This window comes from Cnephaeus nilssonii (assembly GCF_951640355.1).
Source record: "Cnephaeus nilssonii genome assembly, chromosome: 5".
Taxonomy (NCBI): Eukaryota; Metazoa; Chordata; class Mammalia; order Chiroptera; family Vespertilionidae; genus Cnephaeus; species Cnephaeus nilssonii.
The window spans coordinates 17,291,061-17,309,254 of NC_137076.1; the positions used below are offsets into that span (position 1 = coordinate 17,291,061).

Here is an 18,194-nt window from a genome sequence, read left to right on the forward strand (position 1 = left end):
GCAATGGAGGAAGCCAAGCTTTCCGCCTGCCCTTGCTGGCCTAGGCCTCCACTCAAGGCTACAAAGTTTCAATGATAGAAGATACATAAATACAAACAGAAATGGCAGCAGCCATGGAGCTGGAAAGAGCAGGAGGCTAGGGTTGCCCCCCGGCAATGGAGGAAGCCAAGCTTTCCACACACCCTGGCTGGCCCAGGCCTCCGCTTAAGGCTACAAAGTTCCAATTATAGAAGATACATAAATCCCAACAGAAATGGCTGCTGCCAGCCATGGAGCAAGCAGAAGGCTTGGCTCCGCTCCAGGCTACAAAGTTTCAATAGTAGAAGATAAATAAACCCCAGATACCAGGGCCTCCACTTGGGTTGCCAGGGGACGTGGCTGGCCTGCAAACCACCACAGGCCCCTCGCCCAGGCCGCCCCACACCCCAAGGGAACCCCCACCCTGATCCGGGATATCCTTCAGGGCAAACCAGCCAGCCCTCACCCATGCATTAGGCCTCTATCCTATCTAATAAAAGAGTAATATGCAGATTGACCATCACTCCAACACACAAGATGGCTGCTCCCATGTGGTCAAAGATCCTGCCCCCATGTGGACACAAGATGGCCACCATAAGATGGCCAGCAGGGGAGGGCAGTTGGGAGAGACCAGGCCTGCAAGGGAGGGCAGTTGGGTGTGACCAAGCCGGCAGAGAAGGGAAGTTGGGGGCAAACAGGCCTGCAGGGAAGGGCAGTTGGGAGGGACCCAGGGCTGCAGGGAAGAGCAGTTGGGGGAACCAGGCCTGCAGGGGAGGGCAGTTAGGGGCAAACAGGCTGGCAGGGGAACAGTTAGGCATCAATCAGGCTGATAGGGGAGTGGTTAGGGGGTGATCAGGCTGGCAGGCAAAGCGGTTAGAAGCAATCAGGAAGGAAGGCAGGCGAGCAGTTGGGAGCCAGCAGTCCTGGAGCAGCCAGACAGCCCTCGAGGGGTCCCAGATTGGAGAGGGTGCAGGATGGGCTGAGGGACACTCCCCTCCCCCCCCCCCCCCGTGCACAAATTTCATGCACTGGGCCTCTAGTGTTAACTATAATCATGCTATTAGATGCCTAGTACTTATTAACCTTGTAACTGGTTGTTTGTACCTCTTGACCACCTTTCTCCAATTCCCTCTACCCCTATCATCCCCAAGGATGTCGTTTTTTAAGTTAAGCTGCCATAAAATGATATTTTTTAAGTATAAGAGAAGAAAAATGTGCTTCTGTAATTTGGAACTGCATTGAAGATTAGAATGGAGAAAATAATTACAGTAAAGCAGAAATTTACATGTCGTTTCTCCAAAATTCTTTGATGATCTTTGAAGAGGCCACAAGGAGCCCAGACAAGGAAGAACTGACTGAGGCTAAGTTGTTCGGTGTTCATATAGAAAAAGAAAAAGAGACTCGTTTTTAAAATAAGACTGCTTCAGAATTCAAAATGTCATCAGAAAAGGTCAGTCGAATTAAATAGGACATTCTCAATTTCTCTCCTAAATATGTAACTAGTTGGATTCCAATTTTGATTTCACAACTTCAAATTGCCTCTATGCTTTAAAACCATTCTTCCGAGGTTTCCTTTATGGGACAGAAATAAACGTCATCGTTATTTTATTAAATATAGAATATTATCTGTCTTTATTGCATTTAAGTTCTCCTTTTACACAGTCTTACATTTATGTATCTTAAGAATATGCCACCACGTAGCCTAGAGATTTAAATATCCAACAAAAACCCTGACCGGTTTGACTCAGTGGATAGAGCATCAGCCTGCAGACTGAAGGGTCCCAGGTTCGATTCCGGTCAAGGGCATGTACCTTGGTTGCAGGCACATCCCCAGTGGGGGGTGTGCAGGAGGCAGCTGATCGATGTTTCTCTCTCATCAATGTTTCTAACTCTCTATCCCTCTCCCTTCCTCTGTAAAAAATCAATAAAAATATATTTTAAAAATATATATATATCCAACAAAAAGTTTAAAAAGTAGGTCAAATAAATTGCTGGATCAGAGGACACAAAGAAACACTCTAAAAATAATTCTACTTTTTTCTCCCATGTATTGTTTAATTAATCCTACTATAATTACTAATTGTCACTGTTAAGTAGTTCTATTGTGGTTTTGTTCAAATGATAGCGAGAAAGTAAATAAACACCAATTTTTCATATTTTTAAAGTAGTAACTTTGTGTGTGTGTGTGTGTTATTACATGACGGCTCCTGTCCAGCGTGGCGGTGTCCTGCGCTAGCTCTCCAACCCGCCCCCACAGCCCTGCCAGCACCCCAATAGACAAACCTCCCGGCCCCAGGTGACCTACCTAGGCCCCACCCCTCACAAGCCCCGCCCTCATAACAAACCCCGCCTCCCCGGCGCGTCCAGGACCCGGGGAGATCCCTGGCGGCCCCGCCTCCGCAATATCCAGGCTTCTCCCGGGCTGGTTACCCAGCCTGCCCGCTATCGGTGCAGTCTCCGGGGAGGGCCGGCCGCTTCCACTTTCGGTGGTCCCGTTGGCGCCAGCCCTCCCAGCCTCGTCTTTTCCGGTCTCAGTCAGGCGTGGCAGGGCCGGCAGGCGCCCCAGCCCTTTCCTATCCTCTCTGTCATGGCGGCGCCCTGCCTCTCCTTCCGGCCAAGCCTGTCATGGCGGCACCCCGAATTAGCCACTTCTGGGCCTAGCCCCTTCGGTTGTTCTGGCTCTTAGTACTTCCGGCTGCCATGGCGGCGCCCAGGGTTCACCGGAAGTAAAACTTCGAAAGCGAGGCGGGCCTCTGCCCGGAAGCGAGCGCGGCGCTAGGGAAGATGGCGGCGGCGGCGGGCAACGCGCTGCCTAGTGGGGCCCGGTCTTGCGTGGCTCGGCCCGGCGGACAGCCCAGGCCCATGCCGCAGCCGCGCACGCTCCTTGCCGCCGGGCCAGCGCTCATAGCGAGCGGCGACGAACTGGTCGCCGCCGTATGGCCGTACCGGCGGCTGGCGCTCCCGCGGCGCCTCACGGTGCTGCCGTTCGCCGGGCTGCTGTACCCGGCCTGGCTGGGCGCCGCGGCCGCCGGCTGCTGGGGCTGGGGCAGCAGCTGGGCGCAGATCCCCGAGGCCGCGCTGCTCGTACTTGCTGCTATCTGCCTCGCGCACGCGCTCACTGTCCTCTCGGGGCATTGGTCCGTGCACGCTCACTGCGCGCTCACCTGCACCCCGGTAAGTGCGCGGGCAGGAGCCCGACCTCCACCATGGCGGGTCGCAGCCGGCGTTCATGCCGATCCCCCTCCGGCCCGGGCCTCCCATCTGCTGGGCCTGGGTCCCCAGCGGCGCCCTAGACTCCTTCGCACTGGCATAATTTGGGGGGCCGTTACTGATTTGCTGTGCGACCCTAGCACAGGTACTTCCTTTCTTTGGAATTCCTCCCCGGTGTTGTCATTTAGATTCCATAAGGTAGTACCTGGAAAAAGCATAGCGCAGGGCCCAACATAGGTCGCTGTTTGATAGTTCCCATCCTAGCGAGTACTCGGTTGTTTCTCCCGGAAACAGTCCTATCTTCCTCCCACCGTGGTTTTGTTGTCAAAATGTGAGACGAGACCTGCCAGGTGGGTTCTTCTGTGTGTGAGGCTTGGTTTGGAAACTGAACATCAGCCCTGCTGTCCAGTGCCCAGAGGCCTCCGGTACTGCCACCAAAACCAGCTTGAAATACAGTTAATAGCAGCGCTTAAAAGAGCTATTGGTGACCAAGTGACTTCAACTGTTTGGGGTCCCTTTCCGTCCGTCTGCAAGGTGAGGGTGTGACCCGTAGCCCCAATATGGGGATGAGGGAGAGCTGCCCTGGGCCAGCAGTTGATGTCCCCGGGCCTGCCTCGGATGACCCCCCCGGGTTTGGAGCAATGGGTGAGTGAAGAGGTCGGCCTCCAGCCAGCCTCCACTCTGACCACAGGCGTGTGTCTGCTGAAAGAAGAGGGGAAGGGAGCTGCAGAAAGAGGCAGGAGCCCCATCTTTGACTTGGAATGTGAGCTGAATCCTCTTTCTCCTCTGAGAGTGGCACCTCCCTTACCCCACAAGCCTTATACCAGGGGAGGGGCTCGAGCTTTGGGGCTTGGTAGAGTTGAGTCAGTACCATGGAAGACCCCAGCAAGGGACAGAAAAATGGAGGGGGGGTTACCGGGAGTTTGACACACACATCCGAACTTCCAGCTGCCTTTTGGCCTGTGGCTTAAAAGTGTGACAGCCTCCTTTGGAGAACAGGGCGGAGCTAAACAGCTATGGGATTAGGACAGTAAGATCTGGGTTTGCATCAGAGATCACAGACACCAGTGCTTCTGCTCTCTGGGTTTCAGTTTCCCCTTCTGTAAAGTGAGAACCGTAACACCTCCCTCGGGATGCCATGGTGAGAAGCATGGTGTCTGCAAAGCCCCTGGTGTGGGGCCTGCGCGCGTGGCACTTGGTACTTTTCTTCCATGGCGTTACCAGGGTGCAGAGATGATGTGTTGTTCTTGTCTGCCTGCTTCCATTGCCCAGGAGCTCTCTGAGGGGAGGGCTTGTTTTTCACAGTCACTGCTGTGACACCCTCCCTCCCTCACCCACGGGCACAGCAGCAGTGGGATGGATGCAGCTCATGCTGAAGGAGTGCTAACTGAGCTCCATTTGGTGCTTCCCTGTCTTCAGTGCTGAGGAAACAGCAGTGAACAAAACCCATTGCCTTCATAGGGTTCGTGGGGGAGACTTGTACTCAGCAGTCAGTGCCCAAGAGGGAAAATAGAAATGAGATAGGAACATAGTGATAGAACTTCACATGGGCACCCAAGTGTGGCCTCCTGAGAAGATAACGTGTGAGCAAAGGTCTGAAAGCTGTGTGACCACGTGTCCTGGACAGAGAACAGCACACACCAGCAAGCTCCTTGGTTGAATCAAGGACGAGCCTCCAATCTCATTGCTCCTCCTTGCTGGAGGACACAGCAAGAATCGTGATGGGGCCCTAGCCGGTTTGGCTCAGTAGATAGAGCGTCAGCCTGTGGACCGAAGGGTCCCCAGTTCGATTCTGATCAAGGGCACGTACATAGGTTGCAGGCTCCTCCCCAGCTCGGGCCCTGGTTGGGGTGTGTGTAGGAGGCAACCAATCGATGTGTTTCTCTCACATCGACATTTCTCTCCGTCTTTCCTTCTGTCTTCCACTCTTTCTAAAAATTAATGGGAAAATACCGTCCAGTGAGGATTTAAAAAAAGAATAGTAATGGAGCCCAGCCAGTGTTGCTCAGCGGTTGAGTGTTGACTTATGAACCAGGAGTTCATGGTACAATTCACGGTCAGGACACATGCCCAGGTTGCAGGCTCGATCCCCAGTGGGGGGCATGCAGGAGGCAGCCAGATCAATGACTCTCATCATTGATGTTTCTGTCTCGCTCTCTCCATTCCTTTCTGAAATCAATTTAAAGGGTTGTTTGTTTTTTTTAAAGAATATTAATGGGGTGGAGGGCGGAAGCCAAGCAACATTAGAACGGTGAGCTGTGACAGGGCTTGGTTCACATGGATTGAGGGTGCACCTCTTGCCGGACAGTATTCTCCCCACAGTGGTTGAGAAGGACTCAGCAGCATCACTTTGCCTCTCACAGGAGTACGATCCCAGCAAAGCGACCTTCGTGAAGGTGGTCCCGACCCCCAACAATGGCTCCACTGAGCTCGTGGCCCTGCACCGAGATGAGGTAGGGACCACCTGCCAACCTGCTCAGTGCAGGTCTTGGGTGAGGTTCCCAGGCACTGGCATCCCGGGTCAGGGGCCTCTGCCACAGACCGCCTTCTCCCACAGGGTGAAGACGGGCAGGAGGTGCTGTCCTTCGAATTCCAGAAGATCAAGTATTCCTATGACGCCCAGGAGAAGAAGCGCTTCCTGCCCGTGGCCTTCCCTGTGGGAAACTCCTTCTCTTACTACCAGAGCAGCAGAGGGTTTCAGGAGGACTCAGACATCCGCGCAGCGGAGAAGAAGTTTGGGAGTAACAAGTGAGTCCTGACATCCCCATGTGTCCCTCCTGCTGACAGGACTGGGCCTCTGCCTGTGGTCATGGGCCTTGCCCCGCCCCAGCTGGTGGCCTGTTTCTGCCCCTTTGAAGTCCTGGGGTGGGGTGCCTGGGATGTAGGAGTCCACCTTTTCAACAAAGCATCCCAGGTGAAAGCGGCCCCCTCTGAGAAACGTGCTCTGTTCTAAGTCTCCCCTGAACTTGTTTGCTGACAGGAACCTCCTGGTGGGTTCTCGGGGAAGAGCCCTCCTGGGGAGCCTGGCCTTGGGATATAAGAGTTGGCTATTCATCCTTGTCTTGTTTTTATAATTCCCCAATTCATTTTAAATTCTTTCTTTTAAAAAGATGGGAGAGAGAAATATAAACATTGATGATGAGAGAAAATCCTTGATCGGCTGCCTCCTACACACCACCTACTGGGGATCGAGCCTGCAACCTGGGCATGTGCCCTGACCAGGAATTGAACCTTGACTTCCTGGTTCATAAGTCGATGCACAATCACTGAGCCACACCTGCTGGGCTTAAATTCTTTCTTTAAATGTATTTTCTTGCCTGTCTCCTCAGGTCCTGGCACTTAAAGAATGGTGGTAAAAAAGAAGTCAGTGATCAGGATAGCTCTTACTTGTTCCAGGTAGACTAGCGGGTGCTCTGTACACACTTTAATCTTCACCAAAACTGCCAGTGCTGACCCATTCCTGGGAGAGGGCAAAGCTGAACTTCAGAGCCCCTCAGAACCTCTCGGGAATTCTTTCTGGGCTGATTGTTTACCACAGCTATCAGTCCAATAGGAAGATTTATAAGAAATATTTGCCGAAACCGGTTTGGCTCAGTGGATAGAGCGTCGGCCTGCGGACTGAAGGGTCCCAGGTTCGGTTCCGGTCAAGGGCATGTATCTTGGTTGCGGGCACATCCCCAGTGGGGGGTGTGCAGGAGGCAGCTGGTCGATGTTTCTCTCTCATCGATGTTTCTAACTCTCTCTCCCTTTCTGTAAAAAATCAATAAAATGTATTTAAAATATATATATATATATTTACTTGTCCTCACTCCCCACCCCCCAGGTCCAAGCTCCCTTAAAGGCAGCAGATACAATACAGAGTGATTTTTAGTTTATTTCTATCACTGTGGGGCCACTGTGGTCTCTTATCATATTCCACATTCAGGAGCCCACTACATACCATGCTGCACACCCTTAGCGCCCCCCTTTGTCACATTTCTGAGGCTTTTATTCAGGGAGTTTTGGGGAAATCTGGCTCCAGACCTCCTCTCTCCACAGTGGGACGAGCTCAGGCCCCAGGGGCTCAGAGGCATCTGGCTGCCAGGCCTCCTCTGTGCACCTTCAGCTTCAGGGCTCCTGTCCCAGTCAGAGGTTCCTTCTCCACTTTGTCTGCCGCCCAGATGGTGGGTTCTCATCTCACCAGCCCCCACTCGGATGGGGGTGCTGCATGAAGAGCTTGTTGCCAATTCAGAAGCTTCGTCTGAGCTCTGCAGAGCAGCGGGCTGGGGTTGTCAGCATGCTGCCCCGGTGAGGGAGGAGAGCCATCGTTGAATGGAGAGTCCTATCGGCTAGAAGGTTGCCCGGGCTTCTCATTTCCTGAGGAGGCCTGCAGTGCCTCCGGGTAGAGGTGTCAGGGAGGGGCCTCCGAGGCCTCCCACCGTGAACAGGGCCTGGGGTCTGTTTTCTTGCAGGGCTGAGATGGTGGTGCCTGACTTCTCAGAGCTGTTCAAGGAGAGAGCCACAGCACCTTTCTTTGTGTTCCAGGTAAAACAGCAGCTCCAGCGCGCCTTCCTACCCCATCCTTCAGGGCTTACCCAGCCAGCATGACCTGTGTCCAGTTCAAACCCGAAAACTCCCTTGTCCTAATGGGTCAGAGTCCAGGGGTGGAATGGCCCTCGGGGTGGGTCCAGTCCTCAGCAGGCATCCTCATTACGTTTCTGGGCAGGTGTTCTGCGTGGGGCTCTGGTGCCTGGATGAGTACTGGTACTACAGCGTCTTCACGCTCTCCATGCTGGTGGCCTTCGAGGCCTCCCTGGTGCAGCAGCAGATGCGCAACATGTCCGAGATCCGGAAGATGGGCAACAAGCCCCACACAATCCAGGTGTGGCCAGCAGGGTCCCAGAGGTCTTGGCGGGCCCAGTGCAGGTGTGTTCCCAGAGCTGACCGTGCCCCACCCCACTCAGGTCTACCGAAGCCGCAAGTGGAGGCCCATTGCCAGCGACGACATTGTTCCCGGGGACATTGTCTCCATTGGTGAGGCCCAGTTCTGCTCTTTCCTGGTGGCTTCTTAGCCGTGGCTTCTGCCTGACCCTCTGGTGCTGCCCCACAGGTCGCTCGCCACAGGATAACCTGGTGCCGTGTGATGTGCTGCTGCTTCGGGGCCGCTGCATCGTGGACGAGGCCATGCTCACAGGGGAGTCAGTGCCACAGATGAAGGTGTGGGGAAGGGGAGACCTCAGTCCACTCAGGTGCACTGTGGGCCATTCTTGAAGGGGCCACCATCCAGGAGAGGGCCAGGATCTTGTCCAGGCGCCCACGGAGGAGGGATGGAAACCTGGCCAGGAGGCTGGAGGAGGCAGAGTGGGTGCGGCATCTGGGCAGAGCTGCTAATCTCAGTGCCCTGGACAAAGGGAAATGGGGTGGCGGTGGAGAGAGGAGATGAGAGTCCCAGAGCGTTGGGACATCTAGGTGCCCTGAGATAGCAGACCGAGGTGGACTGAGAAGTGGGGAGTGTGTGATTTCTGGGAGAGGCCAGGTGCAGGGTCACAGGGAGTCGACGAACGTGCAGCTGGAGAAAAGGTGAGATTTGCTGGGCCAGGTGGGGAGCAGGTGGGCTCCGCCAGCCCCAGGGCTCAGCTCTCCAGAGACGGGGTGGAGAGGGAGGCCGAGGTGGGACTGACCACTGGCTTCACTGTCCTCCCTCTTCCCCAGGAGCCCATTGAAGACCTCAGCCCCGACCGGGTGCTGGACCTGCAGGCCGACTCCCGGCTCCACGTCATCTTCGGGGGCACCAAGGTGGTGCAGCACATCCCCCCACAGAAGGCCACAACAGGCCTGAAGCGTAGGTGCCTTGGGGGTTTTGGGGGTGTCCTGGCCCCCCCTCCCTACCCCCTCCATGTCTGCTTGGCTGTGAGGGAGTCCAGACAAAGAGACTCAGTGACCCTGCCTCTGCTTGTTTCCCAGCGGTCGACAGTGGGTGCGTGGCCTTCGTCCTAAGGACTGGATTTAACACGTCTCAGGTGGGGCATCTTGCCTGACGGGCGGGTGGGCTCCATGGCCGATGAACACTCAAGATGGCAGTCCTTTTAGACCCCAGGACATGCACCCCACAGGCCCACTCTGCCAGCGGGTCCTAGGCCAGAGGCCATGCGGAGCAAGCCCAAGATCAGGCTCGCTCTCCCCTGCCGAGGGCCTGGTGGGAAATAGCAGACTGGCTGTTGCCACATGTTTTGGGGTCATGAACACTTGAGCCCATAAACTCATTAAAACAGCAAGAAGACTGCCTGATAGAGATAATGGCCAGACCTCCTTCCAGTAACTCCTGCGCTGTCTAGACCACTTTCTTCCCCCCACCTTCAGGCCTTGGTCACTGGTCTCCTTAGCTCTTAGCCAAGTTACAGCTGCCCATGTAGCCATGTGGTCCCTAGACCGTCTGTGTGGTGGGTTGCAGGACTCACTGGTGGGCCTGGGGCTGCTGCTCTCTGTCAGCTAAGGGAGGATCTGACCCTGATGCCCTCAAGCAGGGAGGCTACCACCCCCACCCCCCAGAAAGGCCTCTGACTCCGTTCTTCCAGGGCAAGCTGCTGCGCACGATCCTCTTTGGGGTCAAGAGAGTGACTGCGAACAACCTGGAGACCTTCGTCTTCATCCTCTTTCTCCTTGTCTTTGCCATCGCAGCAGCCTCCTATGTGTGGATTGAAGGTAAGCACCACGTTCCCCACCTGTCTGCTGGGTCCCATGCCCACCACCACAGGCTGGCAGGCCCTGTCTCCATAGGCACCAAGGATCCCACCCGGAACCGCTACAAGCTGTTTCTGGAATGCACATTGATCCTCACATCAGTAGTGCCCCCTGAGTTGCCCATTGAGCTGTCTCTGGCTGTCAACACCTCCCTCATCGCCCTGGCCAAGCTCTGTGAGTACCTGAAGCAGGGCTGGGGTACCAAGGGGCTGGGGCCTGGCAGGACCCCTGACCCTGGCTCCACCTTTCAGACATGTACTGTACGGAGCCCTTCCGCATTCCCTTCGCTGGCAAGGTGGAGGTGTGCTGCTTCGACAAGACAGGGACCTTGACCAGCGACAGCCTGGTAGTGCGCGGAGTGGCTGGGCTCAGGTGAGCGTGGAGACCTGGGCCAAGAGGTACCCAGCCAGCAGCAGAGGGCTTTCTGAGAGCTCATGGGCCTGAGTGCTGCCCACCCAAGCCCCAAAGTAGGGCCTGTCAGGTCTATTCCAGGGGGCTTCCTATGCAGTCTCAGTATGACAGCGGCACAGGAATCATCTTAGGCTCCAAGCAGCCACATGACCTGTGGGAGCATCCGTGATACAAGTACAGGTGTCACAAGGACCAAACCGACACCCGCTACTGCCCCTGAAGTGACTGGCACAGATATGGGGGCCCATCCCTCTTCCTGGCTGGCAATTCCCAGAGGGTCCCTCCACCCTATAACCAACTATTCCCCTTCCTTGCAGAGATGGAAAGGAGGTGACCCCCGTGTCCAACATCCCTGTAGAAACACACCGAGCCCTGGCCTCATGCCACTCCCTAATGCAGCTGGATGATGGTACCTTGGTGGGTGACCCCCTGGAGAAGGCCATGCTGACAGCCGTGGACTGGACACTGACCAAAGGTGAGGGGCTGGAGTCTCAGGCCCAGTGCAGACTCACCACCAGCTCTCACGCTCCCGGGAAGGCAAGCCAGACCCCTCAGGCTGGCGGGTGGGCATGCACACACGTGGTTGTCCTCCTGGGTTGGAACCCATCCCACCCAAAGCTACAGGGCAGGGTCCTCCAAGCCCAAGTCTCCCAGCTCTTATCCCCAGGAGGCAGGAGCCCACAGACCCCGGATCTGGGGGTGGAGGGAGGAAGGAGGGGCAGGCGGGGGCCTGGCTTCCTCTTTGGAGCTAAGGCCCTCAGGACTCGTACTTATTTGTTTCCAGATGAGAAAGTATTCCCCCGAAGTATTAAAACTCAGGGGCTGAAAATTCACCAGCGCTTTCATTTTGCCAGTGCCCTAAAGCGAATGTCCGTGCTCGCCTCCTACGAGAAGCTGGGCTCCACCGACCTCTGCTACATCGCGGCTGTGAAGGGGGCCCCTGAAACCCTGCATTCCATGGTGAGTGGAGCACGGCCCTGGGGTTCAGGGGGGAGGTCAGTGTGAGGTAGTTGATGACATTCCTCTGCGTTTCCTGCAGTTCTCCCAGTGCCCAGCCAACTATCACCACATCCACACGGAGATTTCCCGGGAAGGAGCCCGCGTCCTGGCTCTGGGGTACAAGGAGCTGGGGCACCTCACCCACCAGCAGGTAATGGCCCAGGCTCCCCATCTGCCAGCCTCTCCCCCACCCCTCACCCATGTTCCCACACCTTGTGTCCTCACAATGCCCCTGTGAGCAGGCACGATTTCATCTTCCTCCTCCCCGGACTCTACCGTTGGAGACTCCAGGTGGCACTCAGTCCACAGTGCCCTGCCTCCATGGGACCCAGGCCCATCCTGGAACCTAGGGCTGCCTCCACCCAGCTTCCTGCCCCCACCCAAGGGTCCTCATGTACCTTCAGTAGGCATCAGAATACATCTTTTTTTTAAATATATTTTTATTGATTTCAGAGAGGAAGAGAAGGCAGGGAGAGAGAGAGAGAAACATCAGTGATGAGATGAAATCATTGATCGGCTGCCTCCTACACGCCCCCTACTCGGGATCCAGTCTGCAACCTGGGCTTGCGTCCTAACCAGGAATTGACCCATGACCTCCTGGTTTATAGGTCAACGCTCAACCACTGAGCGTGCCGACTGGCCCAGAAGACAATTTAGATTACCATCTCTAGTCTAGTTCTGACCCAGCCCAGCTCAGTCACCTACTTACTGCATGGTTTGAGGACATCCCCAGCTCTCAGTCATACCCCATGTCCCATCAGCTCTTCTCCCACCTCCACTACCAACACTCCTTTACCTCCTTCCACCTTGGCCTTCATCCAGGCTGGTTTGCACCCAGTGGCCAAGAGAGCCTTCCAGAATGCATTCCTGATCACACCCCTCCAGAGCCCCTCCTGCTTAATGCCACCCCTCTCGCAATTCAGGACCCCTCAGGGGATGTCGGAGGCCCGGTGCATGGATTCGGCCCGATTCCCACAGGCGAGGCCAAGGGGCCCCACCAGTGCATGAATCCATGCACCAGGCCTCTAGTATGCATTTAAGATCTTTGGTTAATCTCTTCCCTTCCTTTCCCCCTTCCCTCTGAGATTCATCTGTCTGTTCCATGTTTCCATGCCTGTACGTTGAGCACCTGCTCCCTGGTGGTCAGTGCACGTCATAACTACCGGTCGAACAGTCACTTGGGCTTTTATATTTATAGATGCCTTCCCCAGTAGAAGACAAACTTCATGAGGGTGGGCATTTTTGGTTTCTGGGATGAGGTAGAGGGTAAGTGCATGCTGGGTTGTGAACAAGGAACAGGTGACAGAAGCCAAGACACAAGGCCTCTGTGAGGACATGCCATGCCCACACCAGGGAGTAGAGGCATTAGGGGCAGGGACCACCCAGCCATTGCCAAGCCCGTGTGCCACAGGGAGGACAAGCCCTTCTCTGACCTCTCCACTCAGCACATTGTTGGAGCTTGGGGAATTGCAGGGGTGGGGGACATCATGATCGTAAGAGCGCCCCATGTTTGTCCACAGGCCCGGGAGGTCAAGCGGGAAGCGTTGGAGAGTAACCTCAAATTTGTCGGCTTCATCGTGGTCTCCTGCCCGCTCAAGGCTGATTCCAAGGCTGTGATCCGGGAGATCCAGAATGCCTCCCACCGGGTATGGCTCCTGGACACCACACCAGGCCCCTCAGGCAGATGGGCGGGTGGGCCATGGCTCCTTACAGAGAGGAGGATGTGACAGCAGAGGACACTTCCACCCCCAGTGGGGCAAGTGGCTGCTTCCTGGGGCCCTCAGCATCCCTGGGAGGCTGAGGCTGGGTAGAGGGTGTGGGAGCAATACCCAGACGGGTCATGTCTGTCTCAGTGGCTTCAGTCTGTTCGTCCTGGTGTTTCTGTTGTCTAATTTGGGACTCAGGATGCAGTTTAAAGTGGGAGCTAAGTGAGCAGTCTCAGAGGATGGTAGCAGGATCGGTCCCTACCTGGCACCCATGTGGTTCCCACCCACCCCACACACAACTTCCTGGGAAGCTATCAAGCCAAAAGGGTCTACGAAAAAACTGGTTCATGATTTAACATGAAAGGTATGGGTGTTCTCAGAAAGACAAACATACAGGTATTATTTTTAAAAACATCCCCGGGGTGGACAGATTACGAAGCCCAGTCCTCGGGAGGGGCCAGGACCTCCCTCGGTAGCCTTCCGTAGAGGGGACTCAGGCACAGTTCTCCAGGCTGGAGCTCTGCCCCTCTGAGCCTTCGCCTCTCCCCAGGTGGTCATGATCACTGGTGACAACCCACTCACTGCCTGCCACGTGGCCCAGGAGCTACACTTCATTGAGAAGGCGCACACGCTGATCCTGCAGCCTCCCACAGAGAAAGGTGAGACCCTGAGTGAGCACGCCAGTTACTGAGCACCTGTGATGGTGGCAGCAGTGTGCCGGGCCTATGGATCACAGCCCTGCTCCTCGGGCCATCTGGCTAAAGAGTTCCACTCGTGTCTAGCAGCATGAGGGCAGTCACTGGCTCCGGGATCAGTGATGACTTATAACCTCAAGGCAATCGATTATAGTCACACCATCTCATGTCTCCTATCATCACACCCACCTCGGGCCTGACGGCTGCCTGTGCACTGCATGTATACCCCGTTCCCACGTTCAGGGACTGCTGGTGCTGGTGCTTGGCATAGCCAGACCCTGGGCAGCGGGCTTGGTATGTGTTACCACATTGTCCCTTCACCCTACACAGGAGGGCCGCCGTCCCCCTGCCACATAGGAGGAAGCATCTGGGTCAGCTGTTGTGACCCAGCTTTATAGACAATGAAATAGAAGTGATCCCACCCACCAGGTTTCTTGGTGTCGTTGTGACTAAGCATTTGAACCTGGATGGCCTGACTCCAGCAGCTGACCACTGAGTTGGCGGCAAGTGGTACCCCCAGAATCAGACCATTCGAGGAGCCGTTCCAGCCACAGCACTTTCTGTCTGGTGGGGTGGGGTCTGTCAGATGCTGAAGGATGGTGCCCAGTGCAGCACCTGGCTAGGGGGTGTTTGGCAAGGCCACAGGCCAGGGGAGGGTATTGGTGAGGCCCAGGCAGGTCAGCTTCTGGCACTTCCTGGCCTCTCTCCCAGTCTGCACTGCTGGTCCCAGAGCTCCGTCCAGCTCCAGGCACCGGGCTCCTGAACGCCCGGGATTATGGGCAGGCAGCCCGGAGAGGTGGCTGTCAGGGCTGTTGATTGGCAAGTGAAGGGCAACAACAAAAACCAGGTGGAGGTTAGTTTCCTGCCCAGCCGAGACTGTCCAGGTGAGCCATCAGTGCCAGGAGGGCTAGTAGGCCGGCCCGCTGGAAAGAGGAAGTGGATAGCAAGTGTCTGGCCAGAGGAAGTGACTCCAGTGCCCCAGCCCCAGGAGAATGGGGTTTCAGGCAGGCCACAAGGGTGGGGCTAATTAAGTAATAGGTTTGGGGTATGCCTGAGTTGGAATTTGGCCACTTCACGTGGTCTTAGGCCCTGGGTTCTGGGAGTCCTCATTTATATTGGAGGGTTCTGAACAATCTCTATTGGATGGTCACCGGTCCAAGGCACAAGTAGGTGTGGATGCGGCTTAGAGGAGGGGTAAGGAAGGGTAGGGGTCAAAATGGTGCTCCAGAGAGGAGAGACTAGGACCAGGCATGTTGAGTCCAAGTCAGGGGTCTTCCTGGGTGACAGCCCTGTCCCTGACTCGGCACTGGCCCTGCAGGTCGACCCTGCGAGTGGTGCTCCATCGACGGCAGTGTCGTGCTACCCCTGGTCCAAGGCTCCCCGAAGGCGCTGGCCCTGGAGCATGCCCTGTGCCTCACGGGCGATGGCTTGGCCCACCTGCAGGCCAAGGACCCCCAGCTGCTGCTGCACCTCATCCCCCATGTGCAAGTGTTTGCCCGTGTGGCCCCCAAACAGAAGGTGAGCACAGAGGTGACAGGTGGGCGAGGCCCTAAAGTGGCACACAGCCCTCACCTGGTCCTTTACCCATGTAGGAGTTTGTTATCACCAGCCTGAAGGAGCTGGGCTACGTGACCCTCATGTGTGGGGACGGCACCAATGACGTGGGTGCCCTGAAGCACGCCGACGTAGGTGAGCCGCCGCCCCCCCTCCCCCCTCCTTCCTCCCGTCCCCTGGCAAAGTCTGTTCCTTCCTTACTGTACAGCCAGCCAGGGCTCAGCATAAAGGCTACCTCCCCGAGCACGAGGAGGCAGTGAAGGGATAGGGTCAGGGATCCAAGGCAGAAGGACACAGGAGTCTAAGGAACAGTGTGGCTGAAGCCACCAGAGCCATGGGGAAAGTTTGGGGAGGCAGGGAAGCTCTGTGAGAGAACCCGGGACCCTTTAGTCTGCAGGCTGACGCTCTGTCCACTGAGCCAAACTGGCTAGGGCTTGTTTTTATTTTTTCAGTAGTTATAGAAAGTAAGATAAAATGCTCCCTGCGGGTACTCTTTGGGGAGGTCCAGTGAAATGGGGAGGTTTGGCTCTGAGGCCCATGGCTCCATCTAGGCATTGAGCTGACACCCACTCTGGCTTGGGGCCAGTGGGCTCCCCTCAATCCTAACACACACATTCTTCCCTCTCCCCCGCCCCCAGGTGTGGCACTCCTGGCCAATGCCCCAGAGCGGGTTGTCGAGCGGAAGCGGCGGCCCCGCGACAGCCCTGTCCTGAGCAACAGCGGTGTCAGGGCCACATCCAGGGCATCCAAGCAGAGGTTGGGGCTCCCACCCCCAGAGGAGCAGTCCACCTCCCAGAGGGTGAGTCTTGGAAGGGGGGCCCCGGCACCCCCTTGTGTCCAGGTCTCACCCACCGCCACTCACCCCACAGGACCGCCTGAGCCAGGTGCTGCGGGACCTTGAGGATGAGAGCACGCCCATCGTGAAGCTGGGGGATGCCAGCATCGCGGCGCCCTTCACCTCCAAGCTCTCATCCATTCAGTGCAGTGAGTCCTGCCACCTGCCCTGTCCCCCTGCCAACCCTGCCTGGCATCCGTGCCCATGCTCACACCTACCTCCCCCAATCCATGTAGTCTGCCACGTGATCAAGCAGGGCCGATGCACACTCGTGACCACGCTACAGATGTTCAAGATTCTGGCACTCAATGCCCTCATCCTGGCCTACAGTCAGAGTGTCCTCTACCTGGAGGGCGTCAAGTTCAGCGACTTCCAGGCCACACTACAGGGGCTGCTGCTGGCTGGCTGCTTCCTCTTCATCTCCCGCTCCAAGGTGGGCTGAGACCCCAGGCAAAGCAATGGCTCCTGCCCCACCCAGAGGCTCCTCTGCCTCTGAACCACAGTGCCCGCCCTGGAGGTGCTCAGAGGCTTCATTGATTCATGACAAGGGACACTTGGGCCTGCTAGAGGTGCTTCCGGATGTCATCTTTTTCTTCCTCACAGCAGCCCTCGGGAAAGCTGTCATCCCCGTGTTACAGATGGGGCGTGGGAGGGAGGGGGCGAGCCCACTGAGCTCTTCCCAGTAGCACAGCTCGGGCCCCAGCACTGTTCATAGGCAAGCAGGGCTCTGGAGGCTAGTGCCAACCCGTGGCCCCAGGATGTGGGACTGCTCTCTGCACCAGGCCTGCAGGAGGCATGGTGGGTGGGTGGCCCAGGGCACTCTGGGCCTTAACACTCACCCATGTATTCAACCCCCAATACTGCAGCCCCTCAAGACCCTGTCCCGGGAGCGGCCCCTGCCCAACATCTTCAACCTGTACACCATCCTCACGGTCCTGCTCCAGTTCTGCGTGCACTTCCTAAGTCTTATCTACCTGTACAGCGAGGCCCAGGCCCGAAGCCCTGAGAAGTGAGTGCCGCCCTGGTAGTGGGTGCACAGGGCATCCAAAGGAGGCGGCATCCCTGTGGGGGGAGGTGGAAGGAGGGTCAGATGCAGGTGCCGACGTTGGCCTGGGGCAACCAGGGCCAAGCAGAGAGCCCTGGCTATGTGCAGGGGCAGTGGGAGCCACACAACGGCCCTCACCCCCATGCATCCTGCAGGCAGGAACAGTTTGTGGACCTGTATAAGGAGTTTGAGCCAACCCTGGTCAACAGCACTGTGTACATCATGGCCATGGCCATGCAGATGGCCACCTTTGCCATCAACTACAAGGTGAGCTCCAGCCCTAGCCCAGGCATGCCCTGCCCGCCCGCCCCCCACAACACAAACTGTTCATCTCTCTGTCCCCACAGGGCCCGCCCTTCATGGAGAGCCTGCCTGAGAACAAGCCTCTGGTGTGGAGCCTGGTTGTGTCACTCCTAGCTATTGTGGGCTTGCTCCTCGGTTCCTCGCCTGACTTCAACAGCCAGTTTGGGCTTGTGGACATCCCCGTGGAGGTGAGTATCCCTGTGGATGTGGCCCCAGGACTTGACCTGGGCCCATCGGCAGGCATCCAGCTCATCATCGCTCCCTACCCTGCAGTTCAAGCTGGTCATCGCCCAGGTCCTGATCCTTGACTTCTGCCTGGCACTCCTGGCCGACCGCGTCCTGCAGTTCTTCCTGGGGACCCCGAAGCTGAAAGTGCCTTCCTGAGACAGCAGTGCCAGCACCCACTGCCCACCCTGCTACCACCGGGCAGGGACCCCATGTGGGCCCCAGGAGGGAACACTGCCCCCCACGGCAAGGCCAGCGCAGCCTTGCCCACTAAGACTGAGTTGGGGCCTTTCCCCTCACCCTCCCCCCCCCACATGGCTGTCCTAGGGCCTGGCTGGCAGAACCAGCCCCCAGCCAGCACCTTTGGTAAATAAAGCAGCATCCACAATTTTAAGAAGCCCTGTTTTCACCTCTTCCTGTACCACACAAGGGGTCGCTGGGAGGCTGGGTGTTCTCTGAGGAAGGTCCTGGCA

The 18,194-nt window shown here is 56.7% G+C and overlaps 1 protein-coding gene across 1 annotated transcript; it reads left to right on the forward strand.

The window, feature by feature from the left end:
* Positions 1 to 2,781: 2,781 nt before the first annotated feature.
* On the forward strand, positions 2,782 to 18,127 carry ATP13A1 (ATPase 13A1). Its single transcript, XM_079772151.1, has 26 exons — positions 2,782 to 3,192; positions 5,592 to 5,681; positions 5,786 to 5,976; positions 7,680 to 7,752; positions 7,934 to 8,089; positions 8,172 to 8,241; positions 8,318 to 8,424; positions 8,920 to 9,049; positions 9,172 to 9,227; positions 9,783 to 9,909; positions 9,985 to 10,122; positions 10,200 to 10,320; positions 10,677 to 10,834; positions 11,144 to 11,319; positions 11,399 to 11,509; positions 12,879 to 13,004; positions 13,615 to 13,723; positions 15,078 to 15,277; positions 15,352 to 15,448; positions 15,952 to 16,112; positions 16,183 to 16,297; positions 16,385 to 16,581; positions 17,015 to 17,157; positions 17,349 to 17,460; positions 17,541 to 17,684; positions 17,770 to 18,127. The coding sequence occupies exons 1-26, from the start codon at positions 2,803 to 2,805 to the stop codon at positions 17,878 to 17,880; spliced, it is 3,609 nt and encodes a 1,202-aa protein (XP_079628277.1). The 5' UTR covers positions 2,782 to 2,802; the 3' UTR covers positions 17,881 to 18,127.
* The last annotated feature ends 67 nt before the right edge of the window (positions 18,128 to 18,194 follow it).